Consider the following 18,616-nt stretch of genomic DNA (forward strand, 5'->3'; position numbering starts at 1 on the left):
ACTGCTATTTTACTGTTGGTTTTCAGCATCTGATTTTAAAAAGACTCAAGCTACTTAATTATATTAAGCTACAGGGTATGTTTTTTGAGACAACTCTTACTTCGTGTGCAAACAATAACATTATAAACATAGTTTTAAAATTTTTGCTAAGCATCTACTACTTTGCATACTTCTAGGGTTTCCTCTGCCTCGTCCTCTTCCTCTGCCTCTACCTCTTCCTCTGCCTCTGGAGGATCCTCGAACACTGCCACCCTCACTTCTCACGCTGCACACTTCATCATGATCATCTCTCTTTTCTCTATCACGACGCCAATCTTTAAGAGAAAAAAGCATAATACTTGCAATCATAATTAAATAACACAGTATAATTAAGTAGTCTCCGATTTATTCCTAGGTATTAACCACAAAACATTGCACTGAAAAGCGTGTCTCTCCATTTTCTGGATGCTCAGAATGGCTGAAGGAAATGACTCTGCAGGATAGACGATTAGCACCAAAAAGTCCCTCGTAACACAGAGTTCTCAGCTCGCGCCCAGGCAATCCACAGACTCAGTCACGCCGGCTGAAGCTGAAGGTCAGATCTGAAAGCTGCTAGGGCGAAAAGGTAAGGTTTGCCCAGCCAGGCCTAAGGCGAGTCAGACAGAAGCTGTTAGCAATAAAGTAAATGGCCTTGACTGGCAGTCAATCTCAAATGCTTCTGTAGTAACTGGACACTCTGGTGCCAGCTCAGGGATCACAATACCTATGATCAGCTTGGGTCAGGAAGGCATAATCATGCAGTTCTTCTAGGCATGATAATACGGTCTCCTCCTGTGGACAACACCCATACCTAGAGAGAGCTAGGAAGAGCTGCTAGCTCTTGACAATCCTGCTCTGGGCAGGATTTCCACAGCCATGGCTCCCCGGAGCCTCCCTCTTGTTCCCTCCCAGAAGCCGCCATCTACCACTTCCCTGACTCCACCCATTTAACAGCAATCATTTATTCTCTGCTGGTCCTGCCCCAAACTGAGCTTTTAAGTTAAGAACCCCTTTTTGATAACAGATGCAAATCTAAGATGACCGTAAGAATCTATGTAAGGTTTTCACATAAATATGTGGTCTGCACATAGCAAAAGAGAGTGAGAGAGAAGCAAAAGAAAAGAAGAAAGGAAGGAAGGAAAGAAAGCAGGTCCAAACCAGACCCCAGGCACCTTGGCTCCGCTCACCAAAAAACTTAAGGACAGGTGTAATTCTCACTTTACTCATGAGAGAAAATGAACCCCTCTCTCACCCACAGTCTCTCATCCCATTTGTTTCTCTTTTCCTGACACTCTCAGAGACTTCTGTCTTCAGTCAGTCACCCTTGCTTAAAGTTTAAGTTGTAATTGGATAGTCTTCCAGATCCCAGGGGACCTCTTTGTCAGAGGAATGCCTGGGAACACAGACTCCGATCAAATTAAGAGTTGCTAAATTTAACACAGGACTGACTAAAGACATGATTTTGTTCGTATTAGAAATCCTGTTTTACTAGCAACTATTTTTAATGAACCCTACAGCAAAATACATATGCTCATACATTCAGGTTCCTGTATTTCACTTCCTGTCAAATAAGACTCTGAATTTTAGAATATCATAATCTGTATACGTGTCTCACTGGGAATTTGGACCTTAGCCTTCACACTTGCTACCCTCAACCTTAGAGATCCCAAATGCTTAGGCGTTATTTGAACTACTTCCCCAAATCAGTTTCATTTTTGCACTCTGAGAGCACACGTGGCCCAGACACATGCAAAAGTCCTACATATAACACCTTCATGAGCAAGTGTATTTAAGACTGAAACAAGTTTTTTATTTAAACAGCCAATGCTCCTGAAGAGCAGGAGATGCCTTATGTTCTCTCACACTGAAACTGGTCTTGAATCATTACAGCCTTGAGGGAGAGCTCATGCTACAAGTTTCTGGTCATTTGACCATCAGGTTTCTGAGAAATAACTGCTGAAGAAAGTGATACACTAGTAAAAATCCTCCCCCTGCCCCTGTTCATCCCTCAGACATTCAGATCACACCCTTATATCAATATTCCTAAACAAATCCCATCTCAGTAGCATCCAGCACTTATTATAACAAGCAAACATTTAAATTGTTAATGTATATCGCAGTTTTAAAACTTAAATGCAAATACACAAAGAGTTACATTCAGCCTAAGATTTCTGCCATCAGACAAGCTGTATTCAGAACACCTGAGGACCAGAAACAGTACCAGATGTGGTGCATTTCTCCCTCGGTTGTGCTAGTACAACTTTTTGCATGGCCATGCTGAGAAATAGGTTAGGAAACTGAGGGAATTGGTCCAACTTAAAGGAAAAAACAACGTTGGTAGAACTGCCAAAGCAGAGTTCAAAGTGTAGGTCCACAAGCAATTGCTCTGGTAGCAACAAGCTGCAGGAACAGCAGTAAAGCAGGACAAAGCAGCCCCCTTATGAGACTATTCCCAAACCTTCTGCATCATAAAGCTGTGGCCCAAGACTCTGCAGGAAGCCATGAAGAGAAAAATATATGCTGCTCTGATTCAGAGCACAAGCACACGCTGTAAAGATAGACTGTTTCCAAACTCAGTTACTCAGCAGAGTCAGTGATTGAGACATTACAACTCTGATCAATTTGTGAAGAGGTTAAAAAAAAATATCTGACAGTAAGCTTTTAAACAAAACTTTCCAATTTAAAACTTGTTAAACTACAGTACAATTTATTTTTTTTTTGCTGGTTATTGGCAAATAGTAACACTAGGTTTTACTTACCATAGCCAAGGTCAAGTTTCAACATAAACCGCCAATCTAATGGCCTACTCACGTGGTATTATACTTTATTTGCCACAAGTAGGAAGACCCAGAGATTGAAAACTACTTACTTCTTGTCTCATTCCGTCTGTTGTTATGAGGTATTAACTTGTTTGTTTCCAGCAGAAATCTTGAGCTAGTTCGAGAGCCTGGTCTTTCTTGACTGTCTGACCGTACATCATCCAGGTGAAGTGGCACCCATTTCTGCTTGTTGCCTTGAAAAGTTAACGTATTACTCTTAATTGTAATACTACTTGAGGTTTCAGCTCCTGAAAAGATTCTACAGAATTCTTCTTGTAGAGCTAGTAACAGTTAATTTCAAAGTTTAAAAACTGGGAGAAACTTTAACGTGGAAATTTTAAGATATGATGAATGACTAAACAATAATCAATGCAGTAAAAAGGCATTTCTCAGACTGAAAGGTAACCTTACCTAAGCTTTAAATATATGAAAAGAAGTTGAGCTTTTTTTATGTAACAGATTTTTAGATGTAAGCTCCATTACAAAGAATTTATAGCTACATAAGTGTTAAATTTATACAGTAAAATCATTACTATATAATTTCACAACTTGCATATGAAACTTAAAGATAAAAATAACATATCAGGTTAACCGCTAAAATAAAGATTTCAATCACAAACAGTAAAAATTTTCCTGAGAATTTAGCTGTGGTACTGTATTTTTACCTTGAGATACTCGGATTAAGTTCATTTGAGGGCATCAAAAATTATTGGCAAAGCTGTACTTTGTTGTAGGCTGGCCTAAAATATCCACTAACTACTTATTTAATGACAGTATTTGCTGTTCTATACTCGATTGGTATTGTGGACTTCATACCTTTGTAGCCAAGAAACATAAGCAAAGACAAAAAATGTGTTATCCACACTGTGGGGGAAAAATATAGCTTGCACCTGTAGAATGCTTTGCTTTAAACTTCCACTTAGACTGAAAAAATTAAAAGCAATAAAGGATATATTTTTTTTAAATATACATAGGAAGATTAACAAATCTAAACAACAAAGTCTTTAGGATCTGAAGAAATATCAGCAGGGAAGCAAGAAAAAAACCAGTTGATGGCAGCAATATCTTAAAACTCTCTCAGCTGTTTCTCCAGCCTAGTCAAGTCTAATGACCAAATGAGATACAGGTTTGTTTCTTACTTTTAACGTAACAGATTGGATCAAAAAGAAATTAATAACCTGGTTTAGTTTTCAAGTGTTCACTTCAAAGTGTAAGCTAATAGTAAAACATGAAAATTAAAACGTTAGTATATATAGTAATACATACACATATATATATGAAGTTAAATTAACATAGCACTATCTAGTTAATGAAATAAAGATGCCAGAGACAGTAATTGTTTGTACAGCCACGCTAAAATTTTCCAGAAACTGTCAGAGCTCCACAGACCATCAGTAGGACACAAGCTGCTTTTTTCCCAGAATTCCTGTTTGACTAAACAGAACACTCCAAAACCTGAGAAAAGAAGCCTGTTTTAAGCTTCCTACCAGAAAGCAATATATTCTGTTATCACCTAGAAAATGCAAAACAAAAAGTTTCATCAAGTCATTCAACTGGATTTAACGTAACTGTATCAATGGTGACTTACTGCATTACACAGTGCTCAGACTGACCTTTTTTCCTTTGGTTATTAGTGTGAGCTTCATCTTCGCTAATATTATCTCCTGGACCATCTGGCTTTGCCTCTGGGTTGTCCTTGATTCCGTTATTGCTTTTTTGATCAGATTTCTCCTCCTTTTCTCTTTTATTTGTTGGCTTCTTACTGTGACTTACAGTCTTACACTGCAAGAGATACTGGTAATTATTTCTGACAGTACAGTTGCTGATAGCAAAAGATATAAAAGAGGTGAGTTTTAGTAACTGTGTTGTTTTATAAAGTCTCATTTTAAGTAGTTCTATTTTCTGCTAACTTGGCAAGACTATAAAAAGACTTTTTAGACTAAGAAAGTTTTTGTTTTTTAACTGAAGATGTAGAATTGCGGAGGGCACGACAACCATGTTTCAATACCTCAGAATTGAAATTTATTTTATAGGAAAGAAAGAAATATTACTCACTAGTACCTACTGTTCAGACTCATTATCTTTAAAAAGCTGTGCTTACAGAATACTGAATGGTAAATCAGAAATTCCAATGACGCCGTACAACCTCAACAGCATGCCAAATGTTCGTGTAAACTATAAGGAGCCATAGGTCTTAACTCTGACAATTCTGTTCCACTAAATCAGAACATGAACCAAAGATCAGAGGATGTGGAGGTGTATGATTACAGATTTATTTTTTCCCCACATTAGAATATGGCATTTACAGGGAACTGTGTGCCTTTGAGTAGTGCTAGCATCCTGCAGATCATCACTGCTTGGAAATCCCACAGAATACCAGGTTTCAAAGAAGGCAAAATGAGCAGCATTTTAGCGAATAGCAGAAAGTTTCATTTTTCTCCGGTATCAGTACAGGCTGGGGGATGAAGGGATTGAGAGCAGCCCTGTGGAGAAGGAATTGGGGGTCCCGGTAGATGAAAAGCCGGACGTGACCCAGCAATGTGCGCTCACAGCCCAGAAAGCCAACCGTATCCTGGGCTGCATCACAAGAAGCGTGGCCAGCAGGTCAGAGGAGGTGATTCTGCCCCTCTACTCTGCTCTGATGAGACCCCACCTGCGGTACTGTGTTCAGCTCTGGGGTCCCCAACATAAGGAGGATGTGGACCTCTTGGAGCGGGTCCAGAGGAGGGCCATGAAGATGATCAGAGGGCTGGAGCACCTCTCTTGTGAAGACAGGCTGAGAGAGTTGGGGTTGTTCAGCCTGGAGAAGAGAAGGCTCCAGGGAGACCTTACAGCAGCCTTCCAGTACCTAAAGGGTACCTACAGGAAAGACGGGGAGGGACTCTTTAACAGGGAGTGTAGTGATAGGACAAGGGGTAATGGCTTTATACTGAAAGAGGGTAGATATAGATTCATTCTAAGGAAGAAGTTCTTCACTGTGAGGGTGGTGAGGCACTGGGACAGGTTGCCCAGAGAAGTTGTGGATGCCGCACCCCTGGAAACGTTCAAGGTCAGGTTGGGCAGGGCTTTGAGCAACCTGGTCTAGTGGAAGGTGCCCCTGCCCATGGCAGGGGGGTTGGAACTAGACGATCTTTAAGGTCCCTTCCAACCCAAACCATTCTATGTTCAGATATAACATCTACCTGCAAAATTAAGCTTCGCAGACATTTCTGCCAAACAGAAAGAATACTCCTATGTTGTGGAGATAGCTTTGAACCTGCTGGAGTACATACAGTAGATACTGCAGTACTACACCATAATTAATTTGAACGCAAAGCCTTCCCCTAGACAAATCAATTGAGATAAACCAAATAACATTTAGTTTGTATTTAAACAGACACTACGTGAATTTGTCTACTAAAATTCTCACATACTTCAGTCAGCAAAAAGTTAGTATCTATGCGAAACAAACTAGACCATACAGTAAAACAAAAATCTTTTAAAAAATACTCTTAAAGTTGACTATTTCAGACAGAAAATATCAAATGTGTATATTCTTATGAAACACTACCTATGTATCTCTCAGCCACTCTGATTAGTACTGTATAGACACCATTAATCATATCAAAATCTGACATAATAGCCAAGTAGATGCTAAAGACCTGCAGAACTAAAGAGAATGCAAAAGATACGGGTGCATGTTTTCTTAAGTCATTAAAATCAGTATTTCCAAAAAAAAGAAAAAGAGATGCTAAAATAAGCATATTCTAGACTTAGTCACAAATCAACATTAGCATTTACAAATATTATTAAAGGACATAAAATTTAATCCTTTCAGTGCTACTCAATCTCTCAGATCTAAGCTCAGCAGACCCTCTCCTTTTCTGACCATCAGAACAAGACAGAAAATATAATTATTTTTTGGACATAGTTACAGAGTTTCTCTGCGCTGTATCTCCTGTGTTACAACAGTAGTCTCTGAAAAGTTACAAAAAGTATTGCATAGTGGAACTGACCACACAATCGTCAAGAACAGCATTTTTGATTCATTAGGCTGCAGGAAAGGAAGAGGCTGTGCATCTGAGGTATAAAGAGCAGAGGTGAAATTATTTCTAACCTTATGAGTAGCTAAGGAAGGAGTTTGATGCACAGCTGAGAGCTACACACCTCTAATGCCACCAGATAAATTAGCAGCATTTAGGATGCAAGTCATGCATCCTTCATGATACTGTTAAGTATATCACCACTGTCTCCTCCTGAAATGGTAGTCTCAGCAACTGACAGGAATATGGATGATGGAGAAGCTTATTAATACTTTAAAAAGAAAAAAAAAGTCAAATCAAGGCTCTTGTATAAATCCTAAACCACGATGGGAAACACGCACACACTAAAGTATTCTAACTGGTATGTGAGCAACTGAACGAGCATTAATTTATTGGCCTATAATCCATTCAGGTTTTTAAGATCCTTCTAACAATCTCAAATATTTTCTTTGAGATCCTGTAGAACAAGCTACTAAGAGGAGGCAAATCCTACCTAGCAGTAAACATAATGTTGTGTCAAATCTACAGACATCTAGAATTTCGACCTGCAACACTAAAAGCCTGGTTAGACACTTGAAAAATATTTTGTTGCTGACATAAACAACAAAGTTACGACAATCAGTTGAAGGAGAAGGGACCGTGTTAGAAACTGAGCCCATAGGACAAACGATTCATGCCAAACTACCTTAATACTCTTTTTCAGTTTTCATTTGGCACTTTCAATTATACAATGCACATTGTTGAACCCAAATCTTCTGGTTTCCCTCACCAAGAAAACAGTAACAGTAAAGGCATCACCGGGTGCTGCAGAACCAAAGCAAAGAGTGAAATGGCACCTCATAGCTTGCAATTACCTGGGCTCTGTTCTTGTTTTAAATAGCATAAAAGAGATGTAATATATATTATTCACTTATAACTTCAGATAAAGTAAAAGGAAGATAATTTGATGGAACAGATGTTAACTAAAGATCCAGCAAGGGAAAAATGTATTGGAGGAACAGGGCAAGGATAACCAAGTTGTCCTAAGACAACCTGCACAAAGCATTCTGAGCCACAAGGGATGGCAGCACGTTCACAACCCCAAAGGCCTTCTCATCTGTGCATAAACTTCCCAACGAATAGAAAAGGGAAATACAAGTTTTAAAATGGTGGAGTAAATAGGGCACATTTTTACCTACAGGTCCTTGGAAAACCACTAAGGATAAATGGAGTGTATGTGTGCACGCTTGTGAAGGGTTCAGAAATTCTGGTACCAGTGCAGACAGTTAAGCACAGACCAGTATCCTGAATCACTAACAAAATTCCTGCTGAAAGCTTACAACAGCCATAGCACATTCTGGGGGGAATGGTATTAAGCAGAGAAGTTAATATAGATTTTAAAATAAATAATACGGAAAATAACAAAGGATACTTACTTCATTGTTCGCTATTTCACTTGGTGTTGGCCAGTTTGTGATATCACCAAAATCATCAGCCTGCAAAGATGACAAACAGTTAGATTTAGTCCTTTTTAATACAAGGAAGATATCACTCATGACTCAGATGGCCAGACAAACTCTTTGAGCAGAATTGTTAGAAGTAGCAATTTTTAAAAACTGAGAAATACAACAGAAAACAAACACACAACTTTTGAAAACAGAATATGATCAATTTTAGAAACAACTATTCATTGCAGTTACATCCAAATCAAGGTCCAATACATCTTAGCTTGTAATTTGTATAACTGGCTAAAGAATGCCTTCACAAAGAATATTTTAAGCGGGCACAGACAAAAAAAAAGATAGCAAGCGAACAAAATTTTCTACATTCTATTACAAAACAAACCAAGAGGGCTTATGACTTTTGAGCACACATAAAACAATTGTCAGATTAAATGCTGCCTCACACATAGCTTCCCATGTGATTTAAAGGCATCTACTGCTTAAAAGTCTTTTAGCTTTTGGAAGACCTTTGAGCACAGGTATTATTCAACCTCAAAAGGGGTGGCTGTACAGAACTTTAGAAACTTCATTTTTCAACAAAAAGGATTCAGTGTCTCCTGTTGTCATAACGATAAATTTATAACAGCACATAAGGAACACACATCACATGACAAGCAAAAAGGATTTCCAAAACCAATCTAGCATCACTTGTGCTCAAGCGATGTTGTTTCTTGGCAGCCCCTTCACATTTTTATATAATCCCATTGCTTTTTTTAAATAAAAGTGCCTTTCCTTGTCCCTCATACATACACCACTTTAGCATCCCTTTGAATTTTAAATTCCCCTTCCTTTTTTACTTTTCTGTGTCTTCAAAATTAACCATTACCAAGGCAGAACACAACACTTCTGGTTGTAACTTCAAAATACCTTGCTATCTTTTTATTTTAGTAATATCAGCTGTTTACCAAATTGAATATTTACAGCCAGAAATACTCCTTTGAAATTATTTCATTTTCTTACCATATTATCAGCTGAGCTAAATGCCAGTTTGTATTAACAGGTTAGATTAACTGGGACTTCTAACACAATCAGTCCAGTAACTCATAGCTAAATGTCCTTCTGGCAAATACAAACCTTGCTGCATTTCCTTGTCCTGGGTTTCACTGCTTTTATAACTTTAGTGGAATTTTGTAGTTCTGAAAAGGAAGAAAAATATTTTCAGGTGAAGAATTAGACTGCACTTTAAAAGAGTAAGGAAGGCATATTTTAACAACCCTGTTTAACAACCTATCATACTACACCAAAGGCTTTTTGAGGCCTTGGTATCAAAGTCAATAAACATTTCCGTAAAATAACTAATAGTATGTGACACTGAGAAACTCAAATTCACAATGACTGCAAATAATCTTGAAAACCAGGTGTACAGGATACCGTATAACACAGTATTTAAGCATTTGCTGAGATATAAGGTCAAGACTAAAACCGCTGGTATTTTAACCTAAGAAGTAGCAAAGAAAATGAGCCCCTGAAACACATTTTAAATATAGCTTCTAATAGGATAACTTTTATAAGACCAAATTTATGAAATCTATCATTATGCAAGCATGAAAAAAAAAAAAAACAGAAGCAATTACATATTCACAAATTCCCAGTAATTGCCTTTTATATGCATTTACTCAAATGCCAAATAAAATTTAGCCATATTGCTCATAATCAAGCAAAAGCAGTGGGGAAAAAGAAAAAGGAAAGGCGAAAAGAGAAAATTACTATAAAAGCTACATTAAGACTAATAAATTTTAATGCCCAAATTCCACAGTGGATATGTTTATGATAAATATGTGCATTTGCAACAAAGCTGACACTCATACATTTTAAGAACCAACCTGAGTCAAGACCTAAACTTTATAATAATGGTCCCATCTGACCTCCTAAGCATGAGTCCATTATACTTCTACCAATAATATCTGCCAGGAATTAATATAATGTTTGTAAATAGTGCTCTCATATATGGCAACATTATTGGGCCTAATGATCTAGGATCAATAACCTACACTGAAAAAAAACCAGTCTATTTAAACTTACTACGTATTGTAGTACATGTGCAATTACCCTTCCGTATATGAATCTGATTTTCTTATTCTGTGCAATTTTTCCCTACTCATCTCAGTTGCGTTCTACTTCTTGCGTTGGGAATTCGGGGGGGGGGGGGGGGAACACTAGTATCAGGCAATTTTTTTTGGGAGATTAGAACTGAGACAAGGGAAACCACTTCTTAACTTCTCTTGTTAAGCCCTGGTTCTGTTCTCCCAGTGCATATTTTCCCATAGAGAAGTGGTCACAACCCTTCCTTGAAACGTCTTATTCAGTATTTTATTGCAAGACAAGCTTGAAACATTGAACATGACTGAAATCACTAGTGGATTATTATTTCATACAGGGATAACATCACCTCCTCAACCCTTATCTCTTTCACATCCAGTGACTAATCTTCCTTATCGCAGCTTCACACTGGGAACCCCACCCTCGTGCCCCAGTGACTGAAAACCCCCTCTGTCTACTTCCTGGAATATACTGTGAACGTTAGAAACACAAACTAAAGTATACTCCATATTCCACTGCAAATTATATTAATACTGCTATATACAGCTTGCACACCACACAAGACATGTGAATTCAATGAATGCTGATCGGCCTTTGACCTTCGCCACACCATTTACCAGCAGGTTTTCTTCCTCTCCTACAGATCTGCTTTTTAAAACAAAGACAAAACACACTCCCTCCAAACTGCCTCTTTCTTGTTATTCAGCCACAGTTAACTTTAGACTGAGAGCTTTCAGAAACACAGTGACTGTGTAATCCGAATTTTTACTTGTCATTCAACAGTAAACTAATTGCTCTTTACAAAACAAGACAAACAGCTGTAGAGGTGGAGCAGCAAACAAATTTGTAATTTTCTCCAACAAAACTGCCAATTATCTGTAAAGGTAAACTGACTGGCCATAGCATTTGTCCTCCAGTAGTTGGTAAACACGCACCTCTCTTTAGCTGTTCAATTACCTTACTGAAGCCCTTTTTCCATCTCACAGCACTTCTACTTAAATTGCTGCCGAAGGACTGCTCTGCCAGAACTTCTACTCTGTGTGTCACCAGGGCGTAGCAAGGGATTAAAAAATAAAAGACTCTATGTCGCTGCACTATCTTAGTCATGGGATATTATTCCAGGCAGCAGGAGAGGCTATCTGAATCGACAGAATGAGACCCAACTTGTTTTAAGGAATCTCTCTTATCTGTATGTAGTAATCCAAGACTCGGAAGATGCATTTGCACACTAAATGAAAAGAAAATTACTGTTAGGCAACACACCGTCTAGTTGATGATGCCTTTTCTGAACACAAAGGCCCGAGATCTCACCACGCTCCGTACTTCCCTACCCAAAAACAACTCCACAGAGTTTCTTGTCCTCCCAGAAGAGCCATGCTCAAAACCAAATTTTACCGATCGTTCCTGACCAGCTTTATGGGGCTTCTTGTGTGGGAGTTGGATTTTAGTGTGAAGCATGAAAGGGAAGATAAAGGGGAAGGGGGGGGGGGGGGGGAAGGTCACATCTGTTGTTACGAACAGGCCTAGGCCTAGAGCCACTGTTCAGGCAAAAGCTACTCTAGAGTGCATTTAGATAAAAGCTCTATGCTTAATATTACTCCGGTGTTTAGTTTCAACATCACACAACAGTGCTGAACACCCAGAAATGGCATCTTTAGTACACTGCTTCAGCAGAACCCAGCAAGCCCTTGCAAATAAACTATTTCACTTACTGTTAATTCCAACCTAACTGTATTAAAATGGTTTATTCAGTCATATGCTACAAAGTAACTTGTTTAGTAAGGCATACAGTGTTGATAAAAGAATTCAGTTATCTTCAATTACTTTACTTGCTGGGTTTCAACTAAGTTTTGAGGGAGAAAAAAAATAATTAAATATGTGGAAGTTTAACTGCCAATGATCATCTTTCAATCACTGAACTCCATCCAGTAAAGATGCCATCCCCATGAAGACAGAAATCAGCCTTCAAAGCCATTTTTATTCTGGTTCTTCCAAGTCTCTTAATACATCGTATATCAACACGAGGTATTTTCTGCAGAAAGACGTGGATGTGCAAACATGCCAAGTGCAGTATGTCAAGATACATGGGATGACAGTTCTGAAAAATGAGAGATGAATTTTGGAACTACAAAACCAGCAGCAATCCTCCGGAGCAACAGAAAAGAAAAAGCAGACTGGATGGTGTGCAGAGGCAAGAGAAGTAAAGTTTGTACATAAAGATGTACCACTGATTATGAGACAAATTACGTTTTCAGTAGTAGTACTTCAGAATGGATGGTTTGAAGTTCTGCAAATAATTAGTCAGCAAGTAATTTTTTCTGATAGAAGGGGAGGGATCATATTGCCAATTTCTTCTGAAAGCAAAGTCTATTAATATAAGGTAGAACACATTCTACCTTTGACACAAATGTGGTTTATCCTATAAGGACTTCTAGACAATATTAAAGTTTTATTTTTTACTTGGACTGCATGTGTATTTCCTTCAGCAAAGGAACAATATCGCATAAATACCAGAAGTGCTTCAGGACGCAGCTGAAATCACCCAGCAGAACAGCTCTTCAAAACTTCAGTGGAACATATTTGCTGGATCTTGTACTACCTTTTCCTTTCAATGTTCAGTTTGAAACTCCACAGTATAATTCATTTTTAAACACGGTAAGCTCTGCTTAAATCTATCGTTTTAACAGATAAATGTGAAAGCCTTGCAAACGTGACAATCTCTTGCAGTATATCATAATTTAAATCTAGAGCATGGATTTAGATCCTTTCCTACAACAGTTCTAACATTTTATAGCAAAACTACATTAGATTGACCTTCTTCTCACTATTTGAACAACTAACCAAGGCAATGAGTTATGACACCTGCACATCCTTCCACCTATTTACATTCAAAACCAGTCATTTTTTCAATACAGCAAGCAACAGGGAAAAAAATCCCCAATACAAGATTGATTAACCTTATACTATTTATTTTCCTTGCATTTAATTTCTCATTTCATTTTTGTCTTAGTTTCTTCCTAGAAAGCTGCAACCTGTGACTCAATTTCTACAAAAGCTTTCATGGTCTAAAGGGAGCACGTGCTAGAGCACAGCAAGCCAGTAGCATGTCTTCAACTCTAGGCAGCAGGATGGATTTCTCTCTCATAACAGGTCTCCAGTTTAGAAACAACAACAACAACAAAAACCCTACCATCTAAAATGACATATGCTGTTATATACAACTAAAATACAGACAGCAGGTTTGTAAAGATAATGTTTTTAATCCCTTCAGGGTTGGGGTAACCGTCAATGTTGTACCTTCTGATAATTTTAAAAATAATTTTTAAAAGCTGGTATTAAAACACTCGGTGAATTTATAAGAACTAACGATAATATCTGCCTTAGATACACAAAAAAAAAAATCGATAATCAGATCATTTACCAATTTATTAGTCAAGCTTGCTATTCCTAGTAACACAGTATACCTTTACTAAACTGTACTTTTACAACCTGTTTTGCTAACAGACTAAAGCAAATCAATTTATACCATATAGCACTACAGTGAACCGGGTCTGCTACCAGAATATCAATCAGATAAAAGGTGTTCTTTGATGCCCAGAAACAAACACAATGAAAAAAGACAAATGGAGCACAATACAAGACTGAGGTGTGCAGTTATTTTAATTAACTACATCACTCAAGGACGCTAGGAAGCAAACCCACTTCAACCACTTAAGCAGCACAGGTATTTTGCTTCATTGAATACTTTCATAAATATCATGAACATTTTTTGAATAATCATCTAATGAATTACTACAGACCCACATCAGCTATACAAATCACATGAAGACTAGAGAACCTGTCATTCAGATTCCCTTCTACAAGCTTACAAAAAGGGCAGCACTTTGGATGTCATCAAACTAAGAGGTGGGAGAACTTTCGTAATAAAATGATTTCAACAACTCCATCCTGGTCAAATTATTTATATGGAGGAAGGGTAACTAGCCTCTTCTGTGAGAGCCCGGCTCTGAGGGGTAGCTGAGGAAAAACAAGGAATACGGCACTAACGCTGGGTTGTGCAGCTTCCATGTGGACACATATTGTTGGCTCAATTTAAAAAAAGCTTATCCTGTTACCTTGTAAAAAATTATCTACAGGATTATATAGGACTTCTTCCTTGCAACCTTTCCTCTCCTTTTACTCACAGAGCTTCAACTTGAAGAACTGAAGACTTACTGCAATATATTGGCTGGCTGGGTGCCACAAGGGAAGGAAGACACACCGCAGAAGTACCTGTCATCATTTGACAGCCTATACTAAAGCTCACTCCCTGCGTTCACGATCATTGGGATTAGATAGAAGGCTATTAATTTCACTAGCAATTTTATACTGCCGCCAATCTTTCTCCACGAGTTAAATGCAGATTAGAATGTAAAAATAGCTGAATAGCAAAAAAATTCTGAAGTTGTTCTGTTTAAAAGCAAATTTTAATACAAGTTTAATAAACTTTTATAATTAAGTTTTATAAAAATAACTTAAAAGTTTTTTAGGCTTTGTTAAAAGCTTAGTCAGAAACACCGAAATGTAACAAACATACCATGAAAAATTCAAATATGTTTACATTAGATGTTCGGTTTACTATAACATGATTAAAACCTACTAACATGTCCGAGACAAAAACATAATAGGGCACGGTAACAACGCTTTGACCGAATTCTTTCGCCAAGAATTTTAAGCCTTTTACATTACTTTTTTCCTTCTAGTGTCAGCTGACATTAACAGTTTATTTCAGTAACAAGAGTCAGGTTTGCCTCTATTACAAACTAATGCCACGCTAAATTCAAAGTCAAAAGATGACAGACTGGGGTCAATTTTCTCAAGCGTGTAACTATCACTGAACACACCATATGTGCACGTCTCAGGAAACTTTCAACAAATTAAGCCAGGATCAACAAGTCGAACAGGATTCAGTCACTACTTTGATGTGAGATTCTTTTACGTTTTATTATCCTCTTTACGGATAGTTCTACATTCCATGCCTGTAGTATTTTTGCTCATCTACTTATTATTTCACATGACTAATTTCCATACTACTACATTCGTAAGGGCCTAGCGTGACTGATTTTGCTTTGCCAATATGCAATTAGTTACTTCAAAATACATCCCTCGTTGCAGATGGAGGCCCATGGCAATTCCTTCCTTCAAACACCCAGGAAAGATCAGCTGCTTTGTCTTTTACAAGGAAAAGAGCAGTGGCTCCTTCTTGGTGCTCTTGGTGCTGGCCAAACCAAAACACGCACCCTAGTATGTGTTCTTCACCGATGCCATTACCAGCAACGGTGACTCCCGTATTTGCTCAATTATACAGTTGCCACTGAAAAAGACGTTCCGGTGCAACAACTCGGTTTAATATTAACTTGATAAATGGTAAGCACGATTTTTACACAGAAGAAAAATAATTTTTCGTTCTCTGAAATCATCAAATTAAGCATATAATGCACACAGTACATGAAGTCACCGCCTCCTTTCTCCTCCTTCCTTCAACAACGATTTGTGTATTCTACCTTAAGTGGAAAAGTAAACTTTACAGAAGGCGAAGCACGAGGTGGCTAATGCAACAAAAGAAGCTTTCGCAATGATTCTGATGTACCATTATTATTACTGCCACAGCAAGGCAAATGAGTGACAAATTCCCTTTCATGCATGGACAAGACCACAAGCTGCTGCCCAGCAAGCAAGATTGTAGAAGCTATGCATAAATAGGTATTTATGAGTGCGTCAGTACACACAAACTAAACAGTCGAGATGATAAAGATGACTATATATGTTGCCAAAAGGTTTGATCTTCAGTTAAGTAGAGATTCTGTGGTCTGGAGAACTCCTCTGCTTGCACGACCTGCATACTTGAAACTATAAATTACATATTTCTCTTTGTGAAGGAAGTACACGTGTAATTCAAGGATAAAAGCGACTGTGAGATCACAAAAAGGTTTGTCAGGTGCCTTCAGGTGCAAGCGCTGAGATTGAAATTCTCAGGAAACGCAGGTTGAAATACGTATTTTGAGGTCAGCGGTTTACTTCCAGCCAAGAACAATACTCCAAGAAGCTGCTAACTTCCAGGAACTCTTTGCTAGCCTAAGCATAAAGCCTGGCCATTTCAAGTCAGGTCTTTGATGACCAACTTAGTAAAGCCATCTACCCGTTTAGTCGGTATGGAGCCTATAAAGTAGCTCTCTCTTACGTATGGTGATTAAAGACCAGAAAATTATACACGGCTACTCTCGCTCCCTTCTCTTTCCACAAAAACAGCCCGAATCCCGAGAGCAAGCAAACTGACTACTTGCGTTAACGCTTAAAGCCTCCACCACCCAAATCTTCTGGAAAGCAAAACCAAGTAACGGATCGTACGGAAGACCTTGCTATATAATTAAACAAAAAAGACCTGCGGTAAAGCAAGCGAGCGCCGCCGTCGTTATCGTGTCGTGTCCCCCCCCGCCGCCGGCTCCGGGCGGCGGCCGGACCCCACCTCCCCTCGCTCGCTTCCCTCCTCTGCCCATGTATGTCAAAAGCCCGAGGGCCCGGCTCGCCTCCCGCCGAGCTGCACCGCCGCCGAGGCCGACCCGCACCCGGGCCCGGCCCCGGCCCCGGCAGCGCGCTGCCCGCCCCGGGGTGGGGTGGGGGGAAGCGGGGAGAAACACGCGCGTTTCGCTTCCAAAAAGAAAACCAAAACAAAACAACCGAAAACCAACACCACGCGCCAACCGGCCCGCCGCCGCTCCCCGCCACACGCACAGACACGCACCGGGCCCGGCCGCCGCACCTGGGTCCTGCGGGACGAGCTGCCCGTCGGCCGCGGGCGGCGAGGGGCTGTCCCGCGCGGGTCTGCGCCTCGTCCACGGGTTCTCCTTGGGCGGCGGGGCTTCCACCGCCGGCCGCCGCCGGCCGCCCTCCTCCGCGGCCTCCTCGCCGCGGGGCGGAGCGGGCTCCGGTTGCCGGGGCTCCTCCGATTCCCGAGGCTCCTCCGATTCCCGGGTCCGGCCGACCGCCGGGCCGCCGCCCTCAGGACCCCAGCCCCGCCGCTCGGCGGGCGCCGCCGACACCTGCGCCGCGGACATGCCCTGCCGCCCGCCGCGAGGGGCCGCCAGCCGGGGCGGCCGCAGGGAAGCCAAGGCGGGGGCGGAGGTGACCCCGCCTCCTCCCCTCGCCGCCGCCCCGCCCCGGTCCGCCCCGGCTGCGGGAGATCCCCCGTCAGCTCCGCCGGCCGGGCCGGAGCGCCGTTGGCCCCCTCCTTCCCCTCAGCCGCTCATTCAACCGACGCCTCAGCCCAAACTGCCGCGAGGGCTGAGGCGACGAAGCGAGGGGGGAGGGGGGAGGGGGGAGGGAGCGACCCGCCCCGCCCCGCCTCCCCGGGAGGCGCTACCGGCCGCGCTCGGCGGGGAGGGGCGGGGCTTGGAACGGGCCGGGGGGGGGGAGGGGGAGGGACGCACTCCTTGCGTCATGACCTCAGAGCGGCCGGGCGCGAGCGCCGGCGGAAGCGGCGGGACTAGCCTGTCACGAAAAACGTCACCGTTTATTTCGGTGGTTTAAGCACCTTTGTCAGTAACACCACCACCCCCCCCCCCCCCACGCACACCCGTTCTGACCTCGCCTTAATGAGCTTGCGTTAATTACAAAGAGTTACGAACGGTGCGCTGAGGTGCCAAGCGGGCGGGCGCCCACGGGCGCCCACCCCCGGGGGCAACCCCACCCCCGGTGAACGCAAACCCACCCACGCAGGAACCCCGGCGATCCCCGCTGCTGCTGCTGGAAGAAAAAGAGTAAATCCATCGCCCCACCGCTGCTTTCAAGCGGGGGCACGGCTCAGCTTTGAAAACCTCATTAGAGGGAGGAGTAATTTTTATATATTTTTTTTAACAGTAAATACTACTACGTCGAAACTGGCTGCTTGAGTTCCTGCTCTCCATCCCAGACCTTTAAGCCCTCACGTAACGCTGACCGGACATCGCGCTTCCATAGGTCTCGGCCATACTCGTACCCTACGACAAGGGTCTCCAAATACAGGAGGAGGAGGATGAACGCGTTTCGCCGAAGCGAAGGGCTTCTCCGGTTCAGCGCTTGCAGGAGCACGGCCTAAAAAACGTGTCCAACGGGCACCCGAGAACATACGTGGGTCCAAGTAGCGAGGGAAGCGCGCGTCGTTTGAGCATCGCAACAGAGCGGTACCTTCGCTACTGCACTGTGTCTCCTCCACTTTTTT

General features: G+C 41.2%; 1 protein-coding gene across 2 annotated transcripts in view; it reads right to left on the reverse strand.

The window, feature by feature from the left end:
- Positions 1–17,653, reverse strand: part of LARP1B (La ribonucleoprotein 1B) — a 34,133-nt gene extending 16,480 nt beyond the window's left edge. The window contains exons 1-6 of one of the 2 annotated variants that reach the window (XM_069793484.1): positions 17,180–17,653; positions 9,415–9,476; positions 8,275–8,334; positions 4,451–4,619; positions 2,888–3,031; positions 171–314 (exon numbers count right to left, since the gene is read on the reverse strand). In XM_069793484.1, the coding sequence (XP_069649585.1) occupies positions 171–314; positions 2,888–3,031; positions 4,451–4,619; positions 8,275–8,334; positions 9,415–9,476; positions 17,180–17,474 (874 nt within the window). In that variant the 5' untranslated portion in view covers positions 17,475–17,653. The remainder of the gene's footprint in view (positions 1–170; positions 315–2,887; positions 3,032–4,450; positions 4,620–8,274; positions 8,335–9,414; positions 9,477–17,179) is intronic. The other variant, XM_069793562.1, reaches the window with a different exon arrangement.
- Between the last annotated feature and the right edge of the window lie 963 nt (positions 17,654–18,616).

Source organism: Haliaeetus albicilla, chromosome 1, assembly GCF_947461875.1.
Source record: "Haliaeetus albicilla chromosome 1, bHalAlb1.1, whole genome shotgun sequence".
NCBI lineage: Eukaryota > Metazoa > Chordata > Aves > Accipitriformes > Accipitridae > Haliaeetus > Haliaeetus albicilla.